This window comes from Empidonax traillii, unplaced genomic scaffold (genome assembly GCF_003031625.1).
Source record: "Empidonax traillii isolate 1590-97213 ecotype Southwest subspecies unplaced genomic scaffold, ASM303162v1 scaffold296:size1881848, whole genome shotgun sequence".
NCBI lineage: Eukaryota > Metazoa > Chordata > Aves > Passeriformes > Tyrannidae > Empidonax > Empidonax traillii.
The window spans coordinates 225,799-247,953 of record NW_020955489.1 but is presented as its reverse complement, the minus strand read 5'-3'; the positions used below and the strand labels follow the sequence as shown (position 1 = coordinate 247,953).

Genomic DNA, 22,155 nt, shown 5'->3' with positions numbered 1-22,155 from the left:
ATGACTTCACATGCCACAAGACAGGTATGAAACGTCAAGCAGAAAAGAGACCTCTGGTAAAGCTTTGGTCAAACAGCTTGTGAACACTCCTGTTATGTGCGAGAAAGAGTTCTGGTATTTGCCTGGTTGCTCTGTCTGCAAATCTCCCACATGCCTTCCCATAGAGACCCATGCTACTGGGAAAAATGCAAAAGTCTGATTTGTCAGTTTGGTTCAATCACAGTATAGGTTTACCTTTTATTCTAAAATAATTATTAGTGTCAATCCAGGGGAGGGCTGCAAGTGCTGAACACTAGCCAGCATCTGTCTGAAATGTGATTTTGGGCCTGCCTTTGAACCGCAAACTTCTGAAAAATAACTAACAAGACCTAAAATGTTTTCTTTCTGAAAGGAGAAGCTGTGTATTAGGATTGTTATTGTCAAAGGACTTCAAACCTTGGTTATTAACTTACTAGGTGTGGGTCTTGGGCATAGGGAAATGATCTGCTGAGCAGGGAATCCCCTGCCGTGCCACGTCTCAACGCAAGAAACGTGCATGTGTTTTCTGGATGATGAAACATCAACAATTACTTCCATGCTGGGCAAGAAAAAAAATAGCCGTGTAAGTATTTGTGGACAGATGGGACATGAGTCAGTTCTTAGGCTTTTATCTTCCTGAAGTGCTCCACTGCTGCGGGCGCAGCATTGGTGGTGGGTCATCCTAGAAGCCCTGCAGAAGTTCTGTCTGGTTGCCCAGCGAGTCTGTTGTTTTGGTATTCTGCCAACCGCCTCGAGCAGAAGAAAATAAAAATAAGAATTAAAAAAAAAAAAAAGTCTTAAAAAGCAATATTTTGTGCAGCGTGGGGAGAGCTGGCAAATTATCATAAACTGCTTTTCCGACCTCGCTCCTTCTTGTGCTAGTGCATGGTGTAGAAAAGACTCATCTCCCCGTCACTGCGCAGTACTACACACCTCCTGCTAGAGGTTAATGTTCCAGCAAACCCTACAAACCCCCTCTCACGCGTGTGCCGCCCCGTTCGCCCCCTGCCCGGCCCCTCACGGCGGCTCTGCCCGGACTACGCTTCCCAGCAGCCCCGGTGCGGGGCGGGAAGCAGCCGGGAGGCGGGAAGCAGCCGGGGGATGGGCGGGGGGTCCCGGCGCCTGCGTGGCCCTGCCCGGCCAGGGCGGCTCGGCTGGGCTCGGCTTGGCTCGTCCCGTCCCGTGCCGTGCCGTCCCGTCCCGTCCCGTCGCTGGCGCGGTGTCGCTGCCCCGCCCCGTGCGGTGCCGCCGGGTGCCGCCCGGTGCCCGCGGCGGCCGCCCCCGCTGATGCCATGCTAAAGCCGGAGGTGTCCGCATCCTACCAGGAGGTACAGGGGGGCCAGGGCAGGGCTGGGGGGTGGCTCTTCCCGGCTGGCCACTGGTGCCGGATTCGCCCTGGCCAGGGCTCGCCGCTTGCCCCGCGGTGACACCCGTGGCTGTGGCCGTGAGCTCGCTCGGCTCCGGCTGCGGCTCCGCCGGGTACCTGCGGCGTGGGGGTCACCTGCGCTCTCCGGGAAAGGAACGGGGGTTTTGGATGCGCGTAGTGTCGTGTGTTTCATCTCTGAACGCGGTTGGAATAATGGGCAGCGGTTGTGTTCAGGGCAGGAGGTCGGTACAGCTGGCCGATGGGACTCTGTAGCTGGGGTTTGGTAACAAGGGGATGGTCTGTCGGGTGTGAGAAGCGCCTTTGGTACCAGAGCTCCCGCGTCCGAAACTGAAGGCCTCTTTATCACCCTGCCAAGACCCCGAGGCAGAGCCTGGTTTGCATATCAATGTACAGTCTCAGCAACCGGAATTCCTTGCTCCTTCCTATCTCTCCTGTTAGAGATACAAGCTATTTGTGCCAAGTTCAGCAACGGTAGAGAGTTGCAGCAGGGCACTTTTCTTTTGCCTGCAAGATACAAACAAGTGTGGATATTTTCCTTCCTCTGCACGTGACGAGTATTTTGGAGCTCAGTTTTAATACGTTCTAATTTAGTTTAGTGCTGTCTGTTTAGTTTCAGCTTCTGGTTTTCGTGCCAGGCTAGAAGGCATTGGAAGGTGATGAATCAGCGGACCAGCAAAAGGCCTGTGAGACCAAGTTCTGCTTTTATTTAAGAGGTTTTTATACAGTAGGAAGATTTATCAGGATGAACTTGACTTGTGTGCTTGTACGTATATGAGGCACTTGGGAGAGTTAGAGAGTTAATGAAGTTGCATAAATGCCTGAAGTTTGGACTGGATTATGCATGCTGTGTGTGTCAGCCACCACTGACACTGGTCCGTACATTTGGCATTGTCTAGGTGGCATGTGTCTAAGTACAGCACCTGTGTTTCCATCCCTTCTCTGGTGCCTGCAGCAGTCTTTGGTGCTTCTGCCCCAAGCAGGGATGCTAGAATATCTAGAATTGCCTTTTCTGAGCTTCTATTTATCCAGTACTTTTCTGTGTGCAGATCTGAAAAGGAACTGCTGGGACATAGACAAGCTTCCTCAGTCGTTTCTCATTTAGCTGTATGTGCTGAGCCCAGAGGAATGCTGAACAAAGTCTGTTTCATGCCCTTCCTGCCCTTGACATCCCATTCTATCTCTGTATCCTATTGCAAGCTTAATTGCCCTGCAATTTATGTTGCTTCTGCATTAGCACTATGCTTCACCTCTTTGTCAAAAATACAATGTAGGAAGAGCTGGCCTGTGAGGCTGAACACAGCTGATGTGCTCCAGGTTCACTGCTGACGGAATCCCCAAATCCAAGACAAGTGACAACTGTGAACAAACCAGAATCAGCTGTCACACAGTGATGCTGTGCTGGCTCCCCAGTCATTAGGAGAGTGTGTCTGTGAGTTGTTGGGTTTTTACGGTGTGTGCTGCCGTGCCTTGCAGAGACAGTGTGCTGTGTGCCCTACTCTCTGAACGCAGGGGCTGAGCCATGGACAGTGCGAGGCTCTTGGTCACCTCAGTGGCTTTATGCAGCTTCACCTCTTGTCAGTTCAGGTGTTCAGGATCTGTGGTAAAATATAGTTGGTTTCAGGGAAGGAGTCTTACACATCAGCCTACTCACTGCACCTGAGGCAATGTTAGTACTCCTGCTTTTGACTGACTGTGCTTACTGGCTGTCCTTCTCTGGTTTTGTGTGTGAAAAGGTTATGAAACTGTGTCTGCTTTGTCAACCAAGATAAGAAAACATAGTTGCATATTGTTTGGGTTTTTGGTTTTGTTTCTAAGGGATGCTGAAAGTCTACGTTTTCTGAGCTTATCACAGAATCATTTAGGTTGGAAAGACCTCTAAGATCACCCTTCTTCTAATTGTTGAAAAGATTGCTGTAGGTTCTCTTGTGAGGAAAGGAAATATTGCATACTGTGGTGTTGTTTAAACTTGTGTTGGGATCTCTTTGCTCTCAGGAATAGAATTCACTTGTCCTCTAAATAACTTCAGTCAATGAGGTGCTTGTGCCTGGGGAATCAGAGAGGTATAGGAGTCAGCTGAGAAACTGTGGTGACTTGGTAACTTAAAATAAGTTTTTGGATCAGCTCTGGTATAAGGAATCAGCATGAATATAATTGAAACTGGCTTCTTATCTAATTTACCCTAATCAGTACAAGAGGTTCAGTGAGTACTCTTCTTGTGTCAGAATGGCCTATTTTGGGTCAGGTAAACAGATAGAACTGGCATGTTTCTACAAAAAGGAGCAATGTGTTAATTTCCCTTTATTTTATGAAGATAATTGAAAATATATCTTCAGTTGGACCCTGGTAAGTCTCCTACAAATGAGCTGAGTTTAGGCTGTTGGATACCTGTTCACACCATGCCACAGGAAATCATGCTTTATTTATGTGCTAAGCATTTAAAAACTGGGTAACTGCTTTCATCTTGCTTTGCACAGTGGAAATGAATACAGAAGCACAACAGGAGGTGAAGGAGAGTTTATGTCAGACTTTGAAGATGAAAAATGAGTGTTTCCTAATAGGTGCTAGTGATGATCTGGTAATGATATAATGATGATTTCAATACTGAATTAAAGTTGGGTGAAGTAAAAGCACTTCCTTATGGATGCATGCATGTTGAGTAAGTTATGGATGTAAAGTTTATAGCATTCAGTATGGCTGCTGCATTAACTGTGCCCCTATTTGCTTTGAAATAGGAACAAAGTTATTCTCCCTTACCCAATTAGATAGGTGATGCTGAGTTGGACAGTTGGACAGTTACTGTGCAACACATGATGTGCTGCAAGCTTGTGTACCAGTTTGCCTTGCTATAATCTGTATGTCAGTCCCTGCCAGAAAAGAAATTTGGAAAACACATAGGAGATTATCTATCTATCTATCTATCTATCTATCTATCTATCTATCTATCTATCTATCTATCTATCTAATGTATAAAAACTGTTTTCTTCACGATCTCATGTGATGCATATCTGACGTGACAAGCTTCTGACTCTGAGGGAAGTGTCTTGGCAGTTTGGGCCCAGAGCTCTGAATAGCTAAACAAGAAAACATCTGGTCTCTGTTGCTGTTTCAGAAACACCGTAAGACTAATTAGTTGCATAACCACTAATATATAATTATCTGTACAGTGAAATAAAATAAGTACCAGAAATATAGGGATGTTTGACTGTTGTCTCATAATGACCTACCTATGTGGCCGAGACTGCATTTGAGTGACTTGCCTTAACACCTGTCAAAATGTGTCTCGTGCTTTTTGCACCTCTTTATTAAGAAGTGCTAATGCTGTGTTCTTCAGTGACAGAGCAAAGTTCCTGCTTACATCAGAGGACATTGTCCTAATTGGGGGTTTAAAGTGGGTTGGAGCTGCCAGGGAAATAATGGCTTGGATCTTGAAAGAAAAGGTGGTGTTATTGTTGAAGCAGCGGGGTAGAAGTAGGTTAAATTTATTGTGGTGTCTTTCTCTTTTTGCAGTGTGCAAATCACTTCATTTTTAGCTGTAGGTTTACATAAATGTCACTCTTGTGTGGTGAACTAGTGGAAGAGATATTGGGTGCTCTTGGGCTGGGGGCATGTTTTCTGTGTTTGGTTAGTTGGAGCCTCTTTTATTTGTACCATAGAAATTCCAGCAATTGCAAGTTGAGAGCATGTTTGGAAATTGAACCACTCTTTTAACTACACAGCTGAGTGAAGATGTGGAGCGAGTATCTGAAAACCCAACAGATGAGAGAGAAGGAGAGATGGAAGTTCATGAAGATGCCAGCTCTGTTATTTTACCAGGTGAGAACTGTTGACCCAGAAATTATTGATTTTTGGTGCCTGATAAGCTACTGCTGTGTGTGGCTTCGGTTGTTTTGGTTTTGTTATTTTATTGCACTTCTGAAAACAAACAAAACACTGAATTATTAATTTTTTGTGAATCAGTAGTGATGTAAAGCCAAGAAGGTTTTCCAAGGACTGATGTGAAAATATTTCTTTGTCATGAACTGTGCTCCGCAAAAGAAGATCCAGTACATCTGGCTCTGAGATAGCTTAGTATGTCATCTTCCTTTGTGTTGTGTCTGACTTGAGTTGCAGTATCTATGGTGGCAGTGGGTTGCAAGCAGAGTCTGTGCCAGCTTTACATGAGCAAGATGCAATATTGAACAGATGTGCTTTTAAACGAATTTTTAGTAAGACTGTTTGGGCCTGCTTTTGGAGGGTGTTAAAAGGGCTTATTGCAGCTCAGGTGTAGGCATTCAGGTAAGCCAACCTGAAAGGAGTATGGCCTGAATGTCTTGCAGCTGTTCAAGACATACTTGTTTCAATAGTGCAATTTTACGCATATCAATGTCCTAATTAATTAGCCTTGGCTGCCTTCTCCTTGTAACTTGGCAACATGTGTGTGACCACACACCTCTGTAAGAGGTTATGTGTGCAGTAGGATTTACTAAAAGGCATCGTGCCATTAGAGTTGAAGAGCAGTGTGTGGCACGGCCTCAGAGGGCCTGACTCATTAAATTATGCCACGCAGAAGAGTCGGCTTCTTATCTCCTTTTCTGTGTTGGGTTTTAATGCTCCTTTTTTGTGTTCAGCTATATATCACTCACAATCAAAGTGTGATATGTAACTCGAGTACATGAGGTTTTTCCTTAGCAGTATTTCCAAAAGAAATGGCAAATGCGCAGAGTATGGGGAAAGCAGTGTCTGTGTGCGAGTGAGACTAGTCTGAAGATCTTCAGAGAATAAAGTTTGAAGGCAAGGAGACTGTAAGAGAATTGACTCAGAGTTTTTCTAATTGTAATTGGAAGAACCCTTTTTTGAAATTTTATGTAGAATGCACAAGGATTTATGAACTGGAGAGTAACAAATATCTAGTGTCTTCTACCATAGTGGAGATGCAATGCAGAGAGCTGGGCAAGAGCACTGGAGTATTAAATCATTCTACCAATGCATATGCTGAGTGTGTAAGAATCACCTCAGACTGAGAGGTGGGGAAGGGAGTTATTATTTCCAGGAGCAAAGATTGGCCATCAACAGGCTTTTTCTTATCAACTTTGAACTTTGTTTCTGAGTTGTTCTTGAAAATAGACCTTGTTTCCTGACTTCCTTAAGCTGAGTGCCACATTCTGATCTGTGAGAAAGAGGTACGATCTTGGGATGATTATATCTCATACTTGAGAAGGAAGTATCTGTTTGACTGATCGTCAAAACCAGCAATAGCCCTGGCTTTTTATGTCAAGCTGAGTTTAAGGCTTACTTTCCTCTCAAGTGGTCGATCTTTAAATGAAAACCGAGTAATTTCAGCCCAAATATCTGTGTTTTAAAGTCCTAATCCATATTCTGTTTGGTTCTAGATGGTGAACTGGGTACCACTACCCCTTCTTTGCGTTTCAGCAAGACCTGCTTAAAAAATGTTTTTTCGGTAATTCTCCTCTTTATGTATCTGCTGCTCATGGCTGTAGCTGTGTTCCTTGTCTACCAAACCATCAGTGACTTCAGGGAGAAGCTCAAGCACCCAGTGATGTCTGTCACTTACAAGGAAGTGTCCTTGTATGATGCGCCCGGTAAGAGCGGTAACAGAAAAAATGGGTTGTTGTGCACATTTTTCTTGGATTGTTAAAGGTCTTTGGTGTTGATTCTCCGGGACCCAGATTGCACATAATACTTTGACCCAGGTCTTTCAGTTCCTCTTTTTTTAATCTATGTTGTGTTGACTTTGCACAGAAATGTTGATATTGTATGGGAGATTTTGGGAGCTTTCGTGCTGGTAACACGAACGACAGAAACTGTGACGCATTATGCAACATTTGATAGATAAGAAGTGTTTTTAGATCCAGAATGAGTCCTCTTTTAGAGAAAGAAGATAATTCCTTTTGGAAATATTCCCAAAACTGTATTGTTTAAACAGGGTAGCGCATAGGATGTGTGTCAGGAGCTCAGTTGTGCACTGGACAGTGAGATGCCATTCACATTAAAGAAGGTGAATTTCTCAAACCAACCACAATGCCACTTTCTGCTTCCATCCTGCGTTGTTTACAAGTTCATATTACATCAGTAGGCAATGAAAATGTGATGTGACTGCAGGGAACAATGTTGGCATAAAAATGCAGCATGGCAGCAGAAACTGCATCGCAGTTTGCAAGAGGAATTACTCCACGGGAGCATCTTTGAATAGTGAGTTGTATCCTTATTATTTTTTAAAATTATCGAGCAGCCATTCATAAATAGAGCTGGGGTATCATATGCAGCTCAGTCAGTCATTGGTCAGTTTCCAATTTAACACTTTTGTTTGAAGTGTTACCACGTTTTACAAATAGCCACTCCAGTAATTGTGGCTGGAAGGAGAGTGTTTCAAAGTTGTTTTTCTGTGCAGTCAGTTAGGCTTAGCTCTGTAAGTAGGTCTTTGTGTTTGGACCATATGGATTTGACTCAAGTGAAAGCAAGCTCAAGTTTTCCCCCTTTTTATTTTTTCCACTTGAGCTTTTTATACAGCAACAGGAAGAAAATTTCATTTAAAGAAGCAGAGCAACATACACGTAAATCCAAAAGTTGGGGATCCGTGCTAGATCAGAGAACCTAAATTAATGTAGTCCTTTAGTTTATTGCTCTATAAAGTGATGAGGTGGCAAGTTGCAAACATGGAGATCTGAAGAAAGGGATAAAGCGTTTGTAGACTGATGCATGCTGTTTGACATCTCACGTTGTGATGGGCACATCATTTCAGTTGTGTGAGTTAATTATATCTAATAAATAATAGTGGGGTTTTTTTAGTTGATCTAGATTATCTCCCAGCAAGCTTGTTTATAATAATAAATGTGGCATATGTGGTGTAACAGGATTTTGAGGTTTGGATCTTGTATTTTGCTAGCCTTCTAAAGCTGAGGTGGCTGAAGTTCCAATGAATGCTGTTGGACTGAAATGGGAGGTTTATAATAGATAGGAGTTTCCATCCAGGTGAAGTAGTAGCCTATTTATTTATACCACCTACCCAGTGGTATAAATAATAGAAGATTATTACTAAGCAACAGTTAGTGCTTATTTGATGTCTTTGGTTTTTATCATGACATCATATCCAGTGAAGAGAAGACATTAGATGTTCTGAAGAGCATCTTTTCAGTTTTATTAGATCAGCCAGCAATCTGTCACATATAGTTCATACATTATTTCCAATTAAAATTTGATTCTCTCAAATGCTAATATCTGAAAACATGAACAAACTGAAGCACTACAGGTCCATTTGCCTTCAGTAGTCTCCTAACTTATTTTACAGATTCATTTGGGGTGAAAGGGACTGATGTATTAGCTGCTGGTTTATGGAAGGACTAGGGAAACTTAGTAGCTTCTGTGAACCATGAGTTATTGTAACGGAATATGAATGCTGATTTTTTCAATGTGTGGTGGGGGTTCTGTCCTGAAGCACCTGGTGCTTTTGACCTGCTCCAGAAAAATGCAGAAGTGCATGGTTTAATTTGATTGTTTTGCTGGATCTTGAGGATAGTTCAGTATCCTGTCAGATTAAATTCCAGAATGAAAATCTATGTACTTGGGAAGGAAATCAGTGCTCTCCAATGTTTTTCTCCCGAAACAGGTATTGCCTTTTACCCAGGGAAGGCTCGGCTGCTTAGCTGCGAGCATGATTACTACAATCACATTCCTCCTCTGATAAATCCAGGTCAGCCAGGACACATTGAGTGCACCACTCAGAGAATCAACTACACAGATCCTTTTACTAATCAAACTATGGTAATAATAATATAATAGAGCAAAGCTTACTCAGTATGGGTTTTCTGCTCGTAATTGTATTTGAAAGTAAAAAATATTTACTACATGCCATTAAAAAAAAAAAAAATCCTTTCTTCCAGGTTTTTTTTCCAAGCCATCTGTCCTTTTGTTTTCAGAAATGTAAAAGACCTCAGTCAGTGTGTGTATGTGTTATGGAAGATCAGCTGTCTTGTGGGTGTGTGCAGCATAAAAACTTGAATGGGATAAAATGAGTAATTTTTCTCAACAAAACTCTTGCTTCATTCTTGTCCTAAATGAACTCAGACGCTTTCTCCTTGATATTGTAAACCTGGCTTTGATTGAAAGCCGTAGCAGTTATTCCATTAAAGCAAGATAGCCGATCTCTTTTTGTCTGTTTGCTGGGATTTACGTGCTGTAATTGTCACACTTGGAAGAATCTTAAATGGCCACCAAGCATTTCATTACACTGAAGTGCTGTGAGCCAGCAAAATGGGTGCATTGAGTGATTGTCTTAAACTGCCCTTAAATATGCAGAGAATCTGGCTTCTATATAAAGAAATGCTCAAACCCCACAAATGACCATATTTAATACTTTAGATAAAGTGATTGCTCAGATTGTTTTTAAGGAAACTAAACATGAACAAATAAACTATCTAGGTACCCATTTGGTCAGCTTTGTTCCTCTCCGTATTTTGCTTCTCATCGAGTCACCATTAGTTTTTGGGAAGCATCTCCTTAGTACATTTGAAAGTAAAAGTCTGGGTGCAAGTCTAATTTAATTTCTGCTCCTATATGCTCTTTTTGCATGTTTTAACAAACTAAGAACCTATATTTTATGCTGTGTTGTAGATTCATTTAGAAGCTGGCTGATCCAATAGGCTTTAGTCCTGCGGTAGAATAGAGAGGCGCTGAGGCAGAGACCTCTCCACATCAGACTCCACATTAACTTGTTTCATGTCAAGAGCAAAGTTCCAAGACTTTAATACTGTAAACAGTTTTGATTGTCCTCCTGCAGAACGCAGGGCCTTGACTGGTAATTCCATGAGATCCCAAAGGATGATGACAGAATTAAAGCTGGTTTCTTAGAAAAACATTTGATGTAAAGACTTGATGTACATCTTGATGTAAAGACTTCATTTTTAAACTAAAAAGATGGATTCAGTTGGCATTCTTGTCAAATATTTTAATAGATGTGTGCTTAGTAGCAGCCAAGAAACTCTCAGTGTGTATTAGATTTCTATACAATATTAGTGCCAGTTGACAGATTCATGAACAGGAAACGAGGATTCCTTTGCCACTCTCACCATCTCTGTTTGCTTACAGAAGTATGCTTTGGTTGTTCAAGGCCCTCGTGATGTGAAGAAGAAGGAACTGGTGTTTTTGCAGTTTCATTTAAATGAAACAGACCAAGATTTTAGTGCCATTGACTACCTTCTGTTTTCTTCTTTCCAAGAGTTCGTCAACAGGTATGTAAAGGGATGAGCCTGTAACTGCATTGAACTTGCTACCACAATACTTGGGAAAGCAAGGCTTTTTAGTAGAAATCAGACAGGCTTTTATGTTTTGTTTGTTTTGTTTTGGTTTGGTTTTTTTTAATGTTTGGATTATGCTGATGCTCTTTCATATCTTTGCTGATCATACTTTTTAGAAAATGCATTGAGAACTTTTTCAGTGACAAAAACTGTTCTCAGCTGTGCTTAAACCATTTGTTGCTGCAATTTCTGGAAGTCTGAAGTTTGTGCTTGCTTACTGCTGTCTGCTGCTGTGGGTGATCAGGAAGTGTGCTCTCCTGGGTAGTGTGTCAGGAAGTGCACAGGGAACACCAATATTTCTGTACCATTTGGGTTTATTTAAAGGAGTTACTCTAAAGATCACATCTGTAGATTGATTTTTTGTGATTTCATTGAAAGATTAACTATATTTTGTTGTCTTACTGGCTTTATGTAGGATTCTGCAGAATGATTCATATATGGGGTTTTCAAAATTGCTTCATATTTGTTCAACATTAGTGCCACTGGAGTGACTGATCACCTTCTTCTAGTTTTAATAAGAGTGGAATTAACCTTGAACTTTCTTCAAAGTCCCACCCTTTTACCCACCTTGTGAGAATAAATTTCATACTAAGCTGTTAAAGTTTTGCTTTAAGTTCAAGTTCTGTTCTCTCTGTGATCCAGACTAAAAGCTAGACAAGAGATATTACTCATATTGACATCTGATAGAAAGCCTTATTTGGTATTACATGCTCAGTGAAAAAGGGACAGGGGATAAAGGCCATATGCAGAATGAGATTGGGTGAGGGAAGGGAAATAACAGATTTTATTGTAGCAACATATTCTCAGAGGTTTGAACTTCTCATAATGGTGCTCTCAGATACAGCAAAGACTGGAAGTGTTCAGTTGCAGTATCTCTGAGTGGCCAAAGGCCAGTTACCCGAATTTCCTTTTTACAAAGCTTTTCTACTTCAGTGAAGGAGAGATTTTTAAGTCACCAAGTACTTTCTGTAACTACACTGAAACACCTCATAAAATGCTAATGTTCCATTTTTTTTAGGCATTGATATTTTTAGGGTGAGAAAATACCAGTTAGCAGTAGTGATGTAGAAGGTCCTACTTGTTCCTTACATGCTGGTTTTGCTCAGTTTTTGTGGCTTGTGGTGCGGTTGGAAACACGTTCAGTGGGCCTGATTCCAGCAAGGTGCTCAACTGCTTCTACGCTGCCAGACACCAGGCACTGCCTGAGACCCCCTCTTGTGTTGCCTCTGGCTGCCCAGCTCTTTCCAGAATGAGCTGTGTCTGTGCATACCCGGGCCTGGGAAGCCACATTTCTGTGCTCGTTGTATTGACTTGCAGATGAGCGATTTTTTTAAAGAGCTGTTTCTTCCCAAGTTAAAACACATGTGCCCCACTTGCATTGGCGGTACTTCTGCAAGGAGGCTGCGGGTGTGCGTGCTGCTGGCCCAGTAGTAGGAATGGGAGTTAAAACTGGGTTTGAACTAGCCCAGGTTAATGATAAAATTGGCAAAGGCATGTAGGCAAGCCTTAGTAGTAAATGATCTGCACGTCTAGATGAAATACAGGAAGAGAACCAGTTGTGGGCAGGAGGCCAGTAGTGTCTCTTGTACAGCATCCTCCAAACCTTAGTACAAATTGTATGGCTTGTCTTGCTCAGTATTGTGTTTGTTGTTCCTTCTGTCTCGGGGCATGAACTGGGCTCAGGGCAGGTTGGAAGTTTGTTTTCTCCTGACTGTGAAGTGCATGTGAAACTGCACTGCATATGTGGAGTGCACTCATTCTGTCCAACTTTCAGTTGGTGAGAAAATAGAAATGATTTCTGCTTCATCAGGAGATGCTAAATTTAGGTGATGGGAAGTCTGGACTAAGATATCTCTAGAAACTGTTGTGTGTCCTTCCATAGAGCCTCTAAAACTTCAGTTAGTGGCCTCTGTCAACTACTTGTCCTGACAAAGTGTCTCACTTACAGGTTATGAGAGCACAGTATTAGCACTGCGTCCAGCAGTTCATGTACAGTGTTATCAGATATGCTAAAACTCATGAGATATCACCATTACCTTCACAGTTTTTTGCCATGGCTGCAAAATAGCTTGTGTTGGGCTGGGCAGGGAGACTGTGAAATGAATAGGATATTCCATCATTTCAGATCATGATCCAAACCCCCTTGAAACCGGTGAGAAGAGGCCTGCTGTATCTACACCCCAGTTTCTGTGTAGACCGTATTATGTGCAGCTCATTTTTGCCTTAAATAGCAATAATTATATAAGGGAGGGCTGCTGAAAGCGTCAGCCACAAGCAGGAATAAAAATGGCATCTAGAGACTTGTATCTTTAAGGGGTTTTTTTGTGGCATAGCAAGTAGTGAGGACTCGAGCAAGGTCCAGTTGTTTCTGTCGAGGGTTTTATTCTGTGCAGCTCTTGTGTTAAAATTGGATCACAGACTACATGAAACTGGCACTGCTCTCAAGTTTTGTTCTGGTCTCCACAGAACACTGCTGCACTGTGTGCTGTTGTTAGCCTCTGAGTTGGAGGGATACTGCTGCTGGCTTCTTTTCTTGGTTTTTTTTAAGGCAGTGGCAGCTGCTGTCTCTACCATATTAACTGGAGGGAAGGAAATAATGAAACCCTTGCAAATTACGCAAAAAGTGTGGCTAAAAATACAAATTCCTTTCCTGAACTGTCATTAGTATAATATATGGGTTTTAGAAGAAAGTCCTCTGAACATACTACTGACAGAAGTATTGTTAGTGTAGCATGTAAAATAACTCATGGTCCTGTGAAATTATGGGTACCAGTCGGAACAGATCAGAGATTATTAAAGGGTCTAAACAGAGCTCCATGTTCATGCCTCTGATCTGGATTGCTGCAAGCAGAGAAACAGATTATTACATAGAAGTGTCAGGACATTGGGAACCACACCAGCTGACCCTTTATTAGATCCCATAGCTGTCTGAGAGCTTCCTGGTCTGGATAAATGAAAAAGCAGTAAACACAAATTGGGTTTGAACCATGTGTGGCTTTGGCTCTTGCTGTTGCATTGGAATCTGATGGTGGGATGTCCTAAGAGCTGCCTCTGGCTCACGTAGGTTGGTCCATAGAGACTGGTGTTAGAAGGATCCACTGCAGCACTTACAGAATTAGGTCAGTGACTCCCACAGTTGGGACAAACACAATCTCTCATGGTCTGACATTGACTGCTCTGGACAACAGGCTGTTAGTAGGTTGAACAGCCAGAGAGCACTGGCTGAGAGGAGACCAGGGCTTTGTAGTTCACCTGAGTGAGACCTCTTGCAGTTCTCTTTCTTTGCTGTGATGTAGCAATTTTTGCATGGTCTTCAGGCACCATTAATGTCCTGGGAGAGCCTAGTGCAGATTATTCTAGGAACCTTGCCATACTTCTAAAGGACAGTGTAATAGGAAAAAAGAACTTACTGAAAAACAACAGCAAAAAAAAGGAAAAACCCTCCAACCAACAACAAAAAAAGGTGCATCTTTTGTACATTGTCTGTCTTTGGGGTGAAGAGAGAATTAAAATCGCTTAAAATCGCTTGCCTGCCTTGTGCTCATTTAGTTGTATGTGGTTTTAAAGCTGCATTATTTGCCCTCTGCCTTAATTTACTCAAAGCTTGTGCCTCTCTGCCCTACTCCTGCCATCCTCCCCCTTCTTTTTTTTTCCTCCCTCACTCTGTGGCAGTGGTCTGAATTATGGGCAGATGCAAGGAGATGCCTTCTCAGATCCCTTCTCCTCAGCTTCTCCTGGGATATTATTAATCCTTCTTCTTCAAACCTACAATTACTGTTGAGGGCAAAGTATTCTACTGCTGTCTGCCTACCCTGTAAGTTGTGGCTGTAACGTTCAGCTCTGTGTCATAACTTCCTGCCTCAATTTTCCACGTTGGTTTGGAAAGCTTTCCTAGGATGTTCTATTTAGTCTGACATTAGGCATATGACTGGCTGTCAGAGTGCTAATTATGTACATTTCTCTTGAGTGGCAAAGCACTCCAGTGCTCTTCTGTCCCATCAGCTGCTGCTCTACCCGCATCCTGAAGGGTGTCGGATTAGGTGTCCCTGTATCCCTGGCTTGTAGGGTGAGGAGCAGTCAGGCTTTGTCCTTATGCTCTGCCCACATTTTTCTTGTGGGAGTTAGAGAGGTGCACTGGCATCCTGTTGGGTTCACTAAACAAGCACCTAATGTCACAAGTAAAGATATTCCTAACCTGCTAAAAGACCCTTGGAATAGCACGTATCTTGATGGGTAGCAAAGAGTGTTAGTTTTCCTTTCCAGGTTCTCCTTTCTGTGTGTGTGCAATGGAATTCCATGTCTGAGCCATCACCTGAAGCCCTGATGAGAGCAATGGCTTTGCTGGGTTTTGCCTTCCTATGAGCATGTGTGTATTCACATACTAAGCCTGAGCAGGAGGCATAGTAAGAGGAGCCAGTAGTGTGATATTCTCTTTATCAGTGTGTTTCCTGCCTTGTAGGCAAGGCCACCTTGGTTTCCAGGAAGAAAAGGAGCCCTGATTTTGAACTAGGAAAAAAAGACAAGAAAAGTCCTGAACCAATACTGACTGGATTTTCCCAAGTCTTCATGATTGGACTGTTGTCTGGGACAAGAGCTTGCTTTTTTAGCTCTGCTTCTCTGCTTCTTTGCGTCTTTCTCCTGAAAGACCAAAACACCCCAGTCTCTCAGCAGAACCGGTCACGTACACCCTCTGCCATACAGAGAAAAGTACACTTTCTCTTCACTAGGAAGAAGGAAGTTTGGGTCAAAATCCTCTCTTTTGTTTTAAGGATCGACATACCCTGAACATGTCTCTGCAAACTGAATCTATCTTTAGTAAAAACAGGCAGCATGGGCTTTAATGATTCATGACTCATCACAGTGGTTTACCCCTCCTTCTCAAATGAAACCTTGTTGGAAAAGCAGCTGCAAGGCTGGGCTTATTTCACAGGGATGACATGAAAGTGGCTAATATCACAGTAGGTAAATAGCAGTAGATAAATAATATCTTGGAGGGAGCTCCATGTAAATAGCATGGTTAATGCACTGTGTCCTGTGCAGCTGGTAGAGAAGAGATGGAGACCAGATATGTCTCTTTACTTGCAGCATGAGGGGTATTAGAAGCCTTAAAATGGCTTACAAGTCAATTATTAAAAAAAATCCCCAAACAATCAAACCAAAAAAAAACATACAAAGCAATCCTGCTGTTCTGGAGGTTACAAATATCTGTGATTGCATACTGGGGAAACAGCCATGTTGTTGCAGGTGGGAGCCTTTACAGCAATGGTATGTTGTTTCCAAAATAATAGGAATATACTGAATGTCAATTTCAAAGCATTTTAAGTATGTCTGCATTGCAACTGGTTTATTTGGCAACCAGTTTATTTGCATCCCAGAAATGAGGTGAAGCAGCCTGCCCTGCCTCTAGGCTCTTCCTTCTGTCTCTTGCTTCTTAGCATGGTGACGAGTTGTTTCCTGAGGTCCTGGCTCTGCTGCTTTCTGTCCCAGAGATGGCAGATGAGCAGAACTAAACTCCCCTATGAGGCAGAACAATTCCCCTGGGCAGGCAGAGCTCCAGGGCCACAGGGCACCAGGTAAGTCTCCTGCGGTTAAGGATGTGCTACCATTAATGAGAACACCACTACTCACAATGTTTTAGATATGTTGAATTTAGCAGGTGAGAGATAAAAGGAATTGTGACCATTTTTTTAAGTGCCTGTAGGTCTGACATTCTCCTGCCTACAGTGCTCAGAGGGTGGTCAGTAAAATAATGGTCTTTTTCCCTTTAGTCCAGAAAAAGAGAAATTCATGAAGGACTGTGAAAGTTCATACTCCAGCTGGAAGTTTTCTGGAGGCTTTCGAACTTGGGTCAAGATGTCCTTGGTCAAAACAAAAGAAGAAGATGGCAGTGAGACTGTTGAATTCAAACAAGAGGTAAAAAAAAAAGGGGGGGGGAAAGAAATAGTGTTTTGGGATCTCTTAGTTTATTAAGAATTAATTACTGCCATAGTCTTAAATAATAACTGGCCAACAGAACTAATTCCTAGGGCAAGTAGCAATTTGAGTTGGAAGCGGGGTGGGGGTGGGGGTTGGTTTCTCTTTAATTGCATCCACCATGCCACTTGCTACTGCACAGTTTTGGCTGTGCAGTTACTCATGTTCTTTCTTAATGTGGAATGTTCTGTAAAAGTGTAAATGTCTTGATGTGCTCAGCTGTTGGTTTGGCCTAGTGACACATCTCAGGAAAACATCTAATAGGCAAACCAGAAATTCAGGCCTCAGATGAATCCTGTAGTCTGAGGTAAGGGTCCAAAGAGACTGACATAGAAATATTAACACAGCTACCTGTAGTTCAAGGTGGAGAACAATTGCCAAAAGAATTGTCCAAATAATAGCTAGTATTGGAAAGAGGTATTGTTTAGGTTACCATAGGGGCTGATGTTGGGATGAAGAGGTAAACATTAGCCTTGTATCCTTTGTAGCATTGTCATGCCTGCTTTTTGTTTGGGTTTGGAATTTTTAGCTGTTGAGTGTCCTTAGAAACACGGAGTGACTTAACTTTACATCATTTAAAACTAGAAAATATGCAGGTGGAAGATGCAAACTTATCTAGAGAGGAAATGAGTTTGACTTTCATTCCTGATCTGTTGACGCTAATGGACAGGAAAATAATTGTGTTTTGAGTTTGTTTTGCTCCCAGTGTTGGTTGAAAAGGAAATATCTCATCAGTGCTGAGAAATGAGGATTTTAAAAGCAGTCCTTCCCAGAAGTGTCTCTTCCAGGGACTGCACTTTCTCTTAGTCCATGGTGTGCTTGGAAAGAGTATTCTGTGGAGAGCAAAATCAAGCAGCGTCTTCAGTTCTCCCACCTTTAATTCTCAGAGTTACATGGCAGAGCCTTAAGGGAAGAGCAGAGCTGTGACTGTGAGGTGGGTACCCTCCTACTCCACTGGAAGAGGACAGGAGGCAAATCCCAGAGTCATGCAAGTCCCAAACTGATGCCTTAGTTTGGAGGACAGGAAAGAATCCATCAGTCAGCTGCTGCCATGTAAGCACTGGCAGCAGTTGTCTGTCTGTCCATCTCCTGCAGCTCTGTATCACTTGACATTTGGTGCCTACCAGGTATAGGATTTTTGAAAGTCCTCCTTTGGATGCCCAAGTCTAACGTACCTCAAAGTGAAAACAAAAGGCTGACTCAAACTCAGCTTAAAAAAGGAGCTTTTTGTGACCATAAAATCTATTTAGTTCAGCAGTTACAGACTCTGATCATCAGGGTAGGTGTGTTGGGGATTTTTTCTTTGTTCTGTGGATTTGTTTGTTTGTTTTTAATAAAACCTAGGAACTAGGAATCAGATCCCCATTAATAAAACCGCAGAAGTTGAAACAGCTCAGACATAAATTGCACTTGCTTTGTTTGACAATACAACATCTGCTCAAATTGCATGAGGAAGTCCATTAGCCTTTCAAATCTAAAACTGGGAGCTGGCATACCAGAAAGATGGATACAAATACTAGGTCAAATAGCACAGTCAGTCACCCTGCTAACTAGCCCAGTAGTCATTAATCTGAATTTTCTTCCTTCCCATTGCCTTCATTAGCTTTGTTTGTACTGTTTGTTTCCCGGTGTGCAGTTTTCTTGGATGAGTGTAGTTGGGGTGCTGGTACCCTGCAGGAATGAAATGAGCTGTAGAAGTATGGGGTAAGTCTGCAGCAAAGGTGTTTGACCAGAAAACAGGAGGTGGTGAAGCTCCCATGTGCTCTGAATGGACACACATGGTGTTCTAGCTCCTGCTTCATCTTGTTTGCAGCCTAAACTCCGGACAGGGCAGGGTCTATGGAGAAGACTAATAAAAACCTTGAGGTGTTTGTGAAGAAACTGTGCCATGGTAAATGGGAGGCTTTTGTAGCAGGTCATCCCTCATACAGTGGAAAAGCTTGTAAGCAGGTTAAGATAAGCAGTCTGTTTAGGGAACTTCCAGCTCAGCCTTCCTCTGCCTGTAGAAAACGGGTTCATAAAATATGGGAAAGGTAGGTTCTTCCATGATCTATCGCATCTTCCCATTTACAACCCTGAAATGAAGTTACAGTACTGCTGAATTCTTTACTTCCAGTTCAGAATTAAACAACTGTAGGACGAGCAGCAGTACTGCCTTGTGCACACACCAGGATGTAAACACTCCTTTGAAGGCTGGAGAAGGGAGAAGTCTCTCCGTCACTGTGCTTTCTTTGAGGTCGCTGTCTGGCTCTTGAGCAGTTGTACTGTCCCCTAGGATGGTTTATTCTACAACCGATTTGTCAAAAAGGAATCTTCCTGCCACCACTGGGTGGTTGTCTGGTAAATAAAACTAAATTAGCATTCATTCATCCATGAGAACTTTGCAAACGTTGTATTACTCCTAAGTAAATGAATTTTGTAAATTATTTCCCCTCCCCCCTTGAAAGGCAATTAAAAAATGGTATGTGGAGTGATACTGAGTGAGAAATAGGAAAATTATGTGAACATGAAACAGACAGAGGAAACTATCCTTTCCCTATTTTAGGAGCCCATTGTTCTAGGTAGAGAAAGGCTGAATTGGAAGTCCCTAAATAGTCTGCTATTTTCACCTTCTTGCAGGCCTTTTCTGTTGCACAGGAGACTGGTTGCACCACAAAGAAAGTAATCTGCGCCTTTTATTTCCCTCTCCCCAGACTAGCGTGGTTAACTATATTGACCAGAGAACTAAACCAAGAAGTGACCAGCTGTTTTTTGTGGTATTTGAGTGGAAAGATCCTTTTATACAGACGGTTCAGGACGTGAGTAACACCCTAATCCTCATGTGAATTGCTGTCTCATGGTTTGTATGTGCACACACTTGCCTCTGTTACCTCACTCCAAGCAGAAATGCAGAGGAAGAGTGAGGTTACTTCTGAAATTTCAGGCTATGCTCTTCCTTATATCCAGTAATGCATACTCTGTGGAGGTCGGGACCATCTGATGCCTTCCCTTGGGTTGGTGACTCTCAGCATTCTGCTTGCAGGTAGAGGTACACATAGCTCAGAAAAGCCCATGTACCCCGTGTTCTAGCAAAGTGTAGTTTCAGCTCAACACAGAACTTTTTGCTTAAATAAGTGTGCTTGAATAATGAATTTATGACTTTTTTAAATTATTGACAAACAAGAAACCTATACTAAAAATAGCCTAATATATTTTTTATCCATTATTAGAATAAAATTTGGCACTGTATTTAAATGTGCAAAACTGTATTTAAATGTACAAAACTGTATTTAAATGTACAAAAATTAGCTAAATATGCTGCAGCCAGAGGTGTAGGATATGCCAGACATGATGTGCCTACACCACGATCCATCCCTGGAGCGCTTGAAAGATGAACTCTGCAGGTACATGTGCTGTAAGCATTTCATCCAGAGCTTGTTTTCCAAGTGTTCTAGGGGAGAAGATCAGATACATGTGCCCTCCCCAGAAAAACGTGGAGTGGCAAAAGTGTGCAGTGAATCCACTTTGCATTTGAAATTATCCTGCCTGACAACCAAGGTCCAGCAGCAAAATCCACAGTGTTCCTGTTTTCCTGCCCAAAAACCATGTGAATGCAGACTGTGCTGTCCTGTCTGTGCTGGACCCAGACACCTCCTTGGCCTTGAGAGCCCAATCTTATTCCCAGACCTCTCATCCCTCACACCTCTGCCACCTTCCAGCTGAAAGCTGCCCTTGATCTAGTGGCTTGGGGGGGTACTCATTTCCTGGTGCTGGAGGCCACAGGTCACAAGCACTGGCAGCTTTCAGGAAGATTAACAAATATGGAAAGCCTGCATAAGACCTGGTTGAGGGGCATGACCTACTGACACTGTGCTGGCTGGTCCCAAAGTGGATCCTGCCTGTTCATTGCTGGTTCAGCCGAGCTCTGCCTGCTTCATCAGGGTCCCTAGAAGTCCCTAGACACCCTTCTTGTGTCTAGAGGAGCAAGGAGAATTCCAAACTATAAATAAATTTAACTATTCTTGAACAAACGTAGTAAAAAATACAAAATAGTTGCTGTAGATCAAAAGCTGGTTTAGCACTATAATGGTATCTTGGTAAAGCTTTCCAGTAGCTGCTTTTCCTACCTTTGTCTTCTGGAAGTTCTTCTTCCATGTGACTGCTTCTTTTTGTAAATATTTAAATAATACAGTAAGTTTAATCTATAATTTTAAAATTAGCAATTTAACTGTACCCCTTAAGTTTAAAAATAATATTTTGAAATAGACTAAAAGGAATTTAGCAGCTAGTATAGTGTGTTTTCTTCCTCCTGGAAGGAATCAGAAAACCATAATGTGGAGAGAGGGCACTACAGGCAACCTTTGCAGCATCAAGGAATATGCTGCAAAGTGGAGCACCTAACTTTATTTAGGAAAATGGAACTGTTGGTTGTTTCATAGGTGTAATATGTGATGAATCAGATGAGGGGACTAGTATTTTTCATCTCTTTCAGATTATCACAGCGAACCCCTGGAACATGATTGCTCTTCTTTGTGGCATCTTTCTGGCTCTGTTTAAGGCAGCAGACTTTGCTAAGTTAAGCGTTAAGTGGATGATCAAAATCCGAAAAAGACATCTGAAGAGGAGTCGTCAAGTAATGAACCACATAAGCTGAGACTAAGGCTGCCTTTTAATATTCATAGCAGGAGGAGTAGAAAGTAACTGGAATAAACTTCAATCAGCAATGAAAGCTGCAAACTGGGTATGTTTTCTGCCAGAAAGACAACGGCTGGAGGAACAGCCTAGTGAACCGGCCTTTGAACTTCAGCAAGGAGCTAACTCTAGGACAGGTCTAACAAACTCGTGCTTTTCTATTCCCAATTTAACAACTTTACCTCAAGGTATGGGGAAAAGGAGAGAACTCACCCACGTTCAGAAATTCAGTGCTGTAGTAAATGGTGATAAAGTGGACAGAGTTTGAGCACTTCTCACACAGACCACTTAACTTCTGCATGAGCTGAGAGCTGCACCTGCTACCACAGCACAGTCACTGCCCTGACTGTGCTTAGAAGAAGGTAAAGTACTCTAAAAACAGCCTGGCCTCCCTTCTCCAAAGTATGTTTTAAAACAAAACACACTGGAATTCTATTACATGTCATTTTTGATTTAAAGTATAGTGACTTTAATATTAAAAAAAAAATTTCAAATGAGATACTGTGTACCTTCTTTGAAATTACCTGTTCTCACATTCAGCTGGAGCTTTACAGGAGGCAGTCCAGGCAGGAGTGTTACTGCACAATAAGGTAAAAAAAGAAGAAGAGCTATTCCTGATCAGTCCAACTCAAAGGAAAGTCAAGCAACATAAGAAATTGGGGGGCTGAGTGGATGGTCGATTTCAAAGTCTGTCTCAGGCTGTTCCTTATCCCTCTTTCCCCTCCAGTCTTTGCTAAGGTTGTGAAAAACAGTCTTTCATCAGCAGGGTATTGAAACGTGATTCTCTATTTTAAGGGGAATGACTGCTAACTAACT

The 22,155-nt window shown here is 42.4% G+C and overlaps 1 protein-coding gene across 4 annotated transcripts; it reads left to right on the top strand.

Moving 5' to 3' along the window:
- Positions 1-1,241: 1,241 nt before the first annotated feature.
- TMEM206 (transmembrane protein 206) lies at positions 1,242-21,834 on the top strand. Of its 4 annotated transcripts, none has more exons than XM_027890750.1 (8): positions 1,242-1,346; positions 5,122-5,218; positions 6,883-6,984; positions 9,009-9,163; positions 10,487-10,629; positions 16,464-16,608; positions 19,362-19,466; positions 21,140-21,834. In XM_027890750.1, the coding sequence occupies exons 1-8, from the start codon at positions 1,311-1,313 to the stop codon at positions 21,299-21,301; spliced, it is 945 nt and encodes a 314-aa protein (XP_027746551.1). In that variant the 5' UTR covers positions 1,242-1,310; the 3' UTR covers positions 21,302-21,834. The 4 variants fall into 4 exon arrangements, with proteins under 4 accessions (XP_027746551.1, XP_027746549.1, XP_027746552.1 ...); XM_027890748.1 differs by having other exon boundaries at positions 6,775-6,984; XM_027890751.1 differs by having other exon boundaries at positions 1,251-1,346; positions 5,059-5,218.
- Positions 21,835-22,155: the final 321 nt, after the last annotated feature.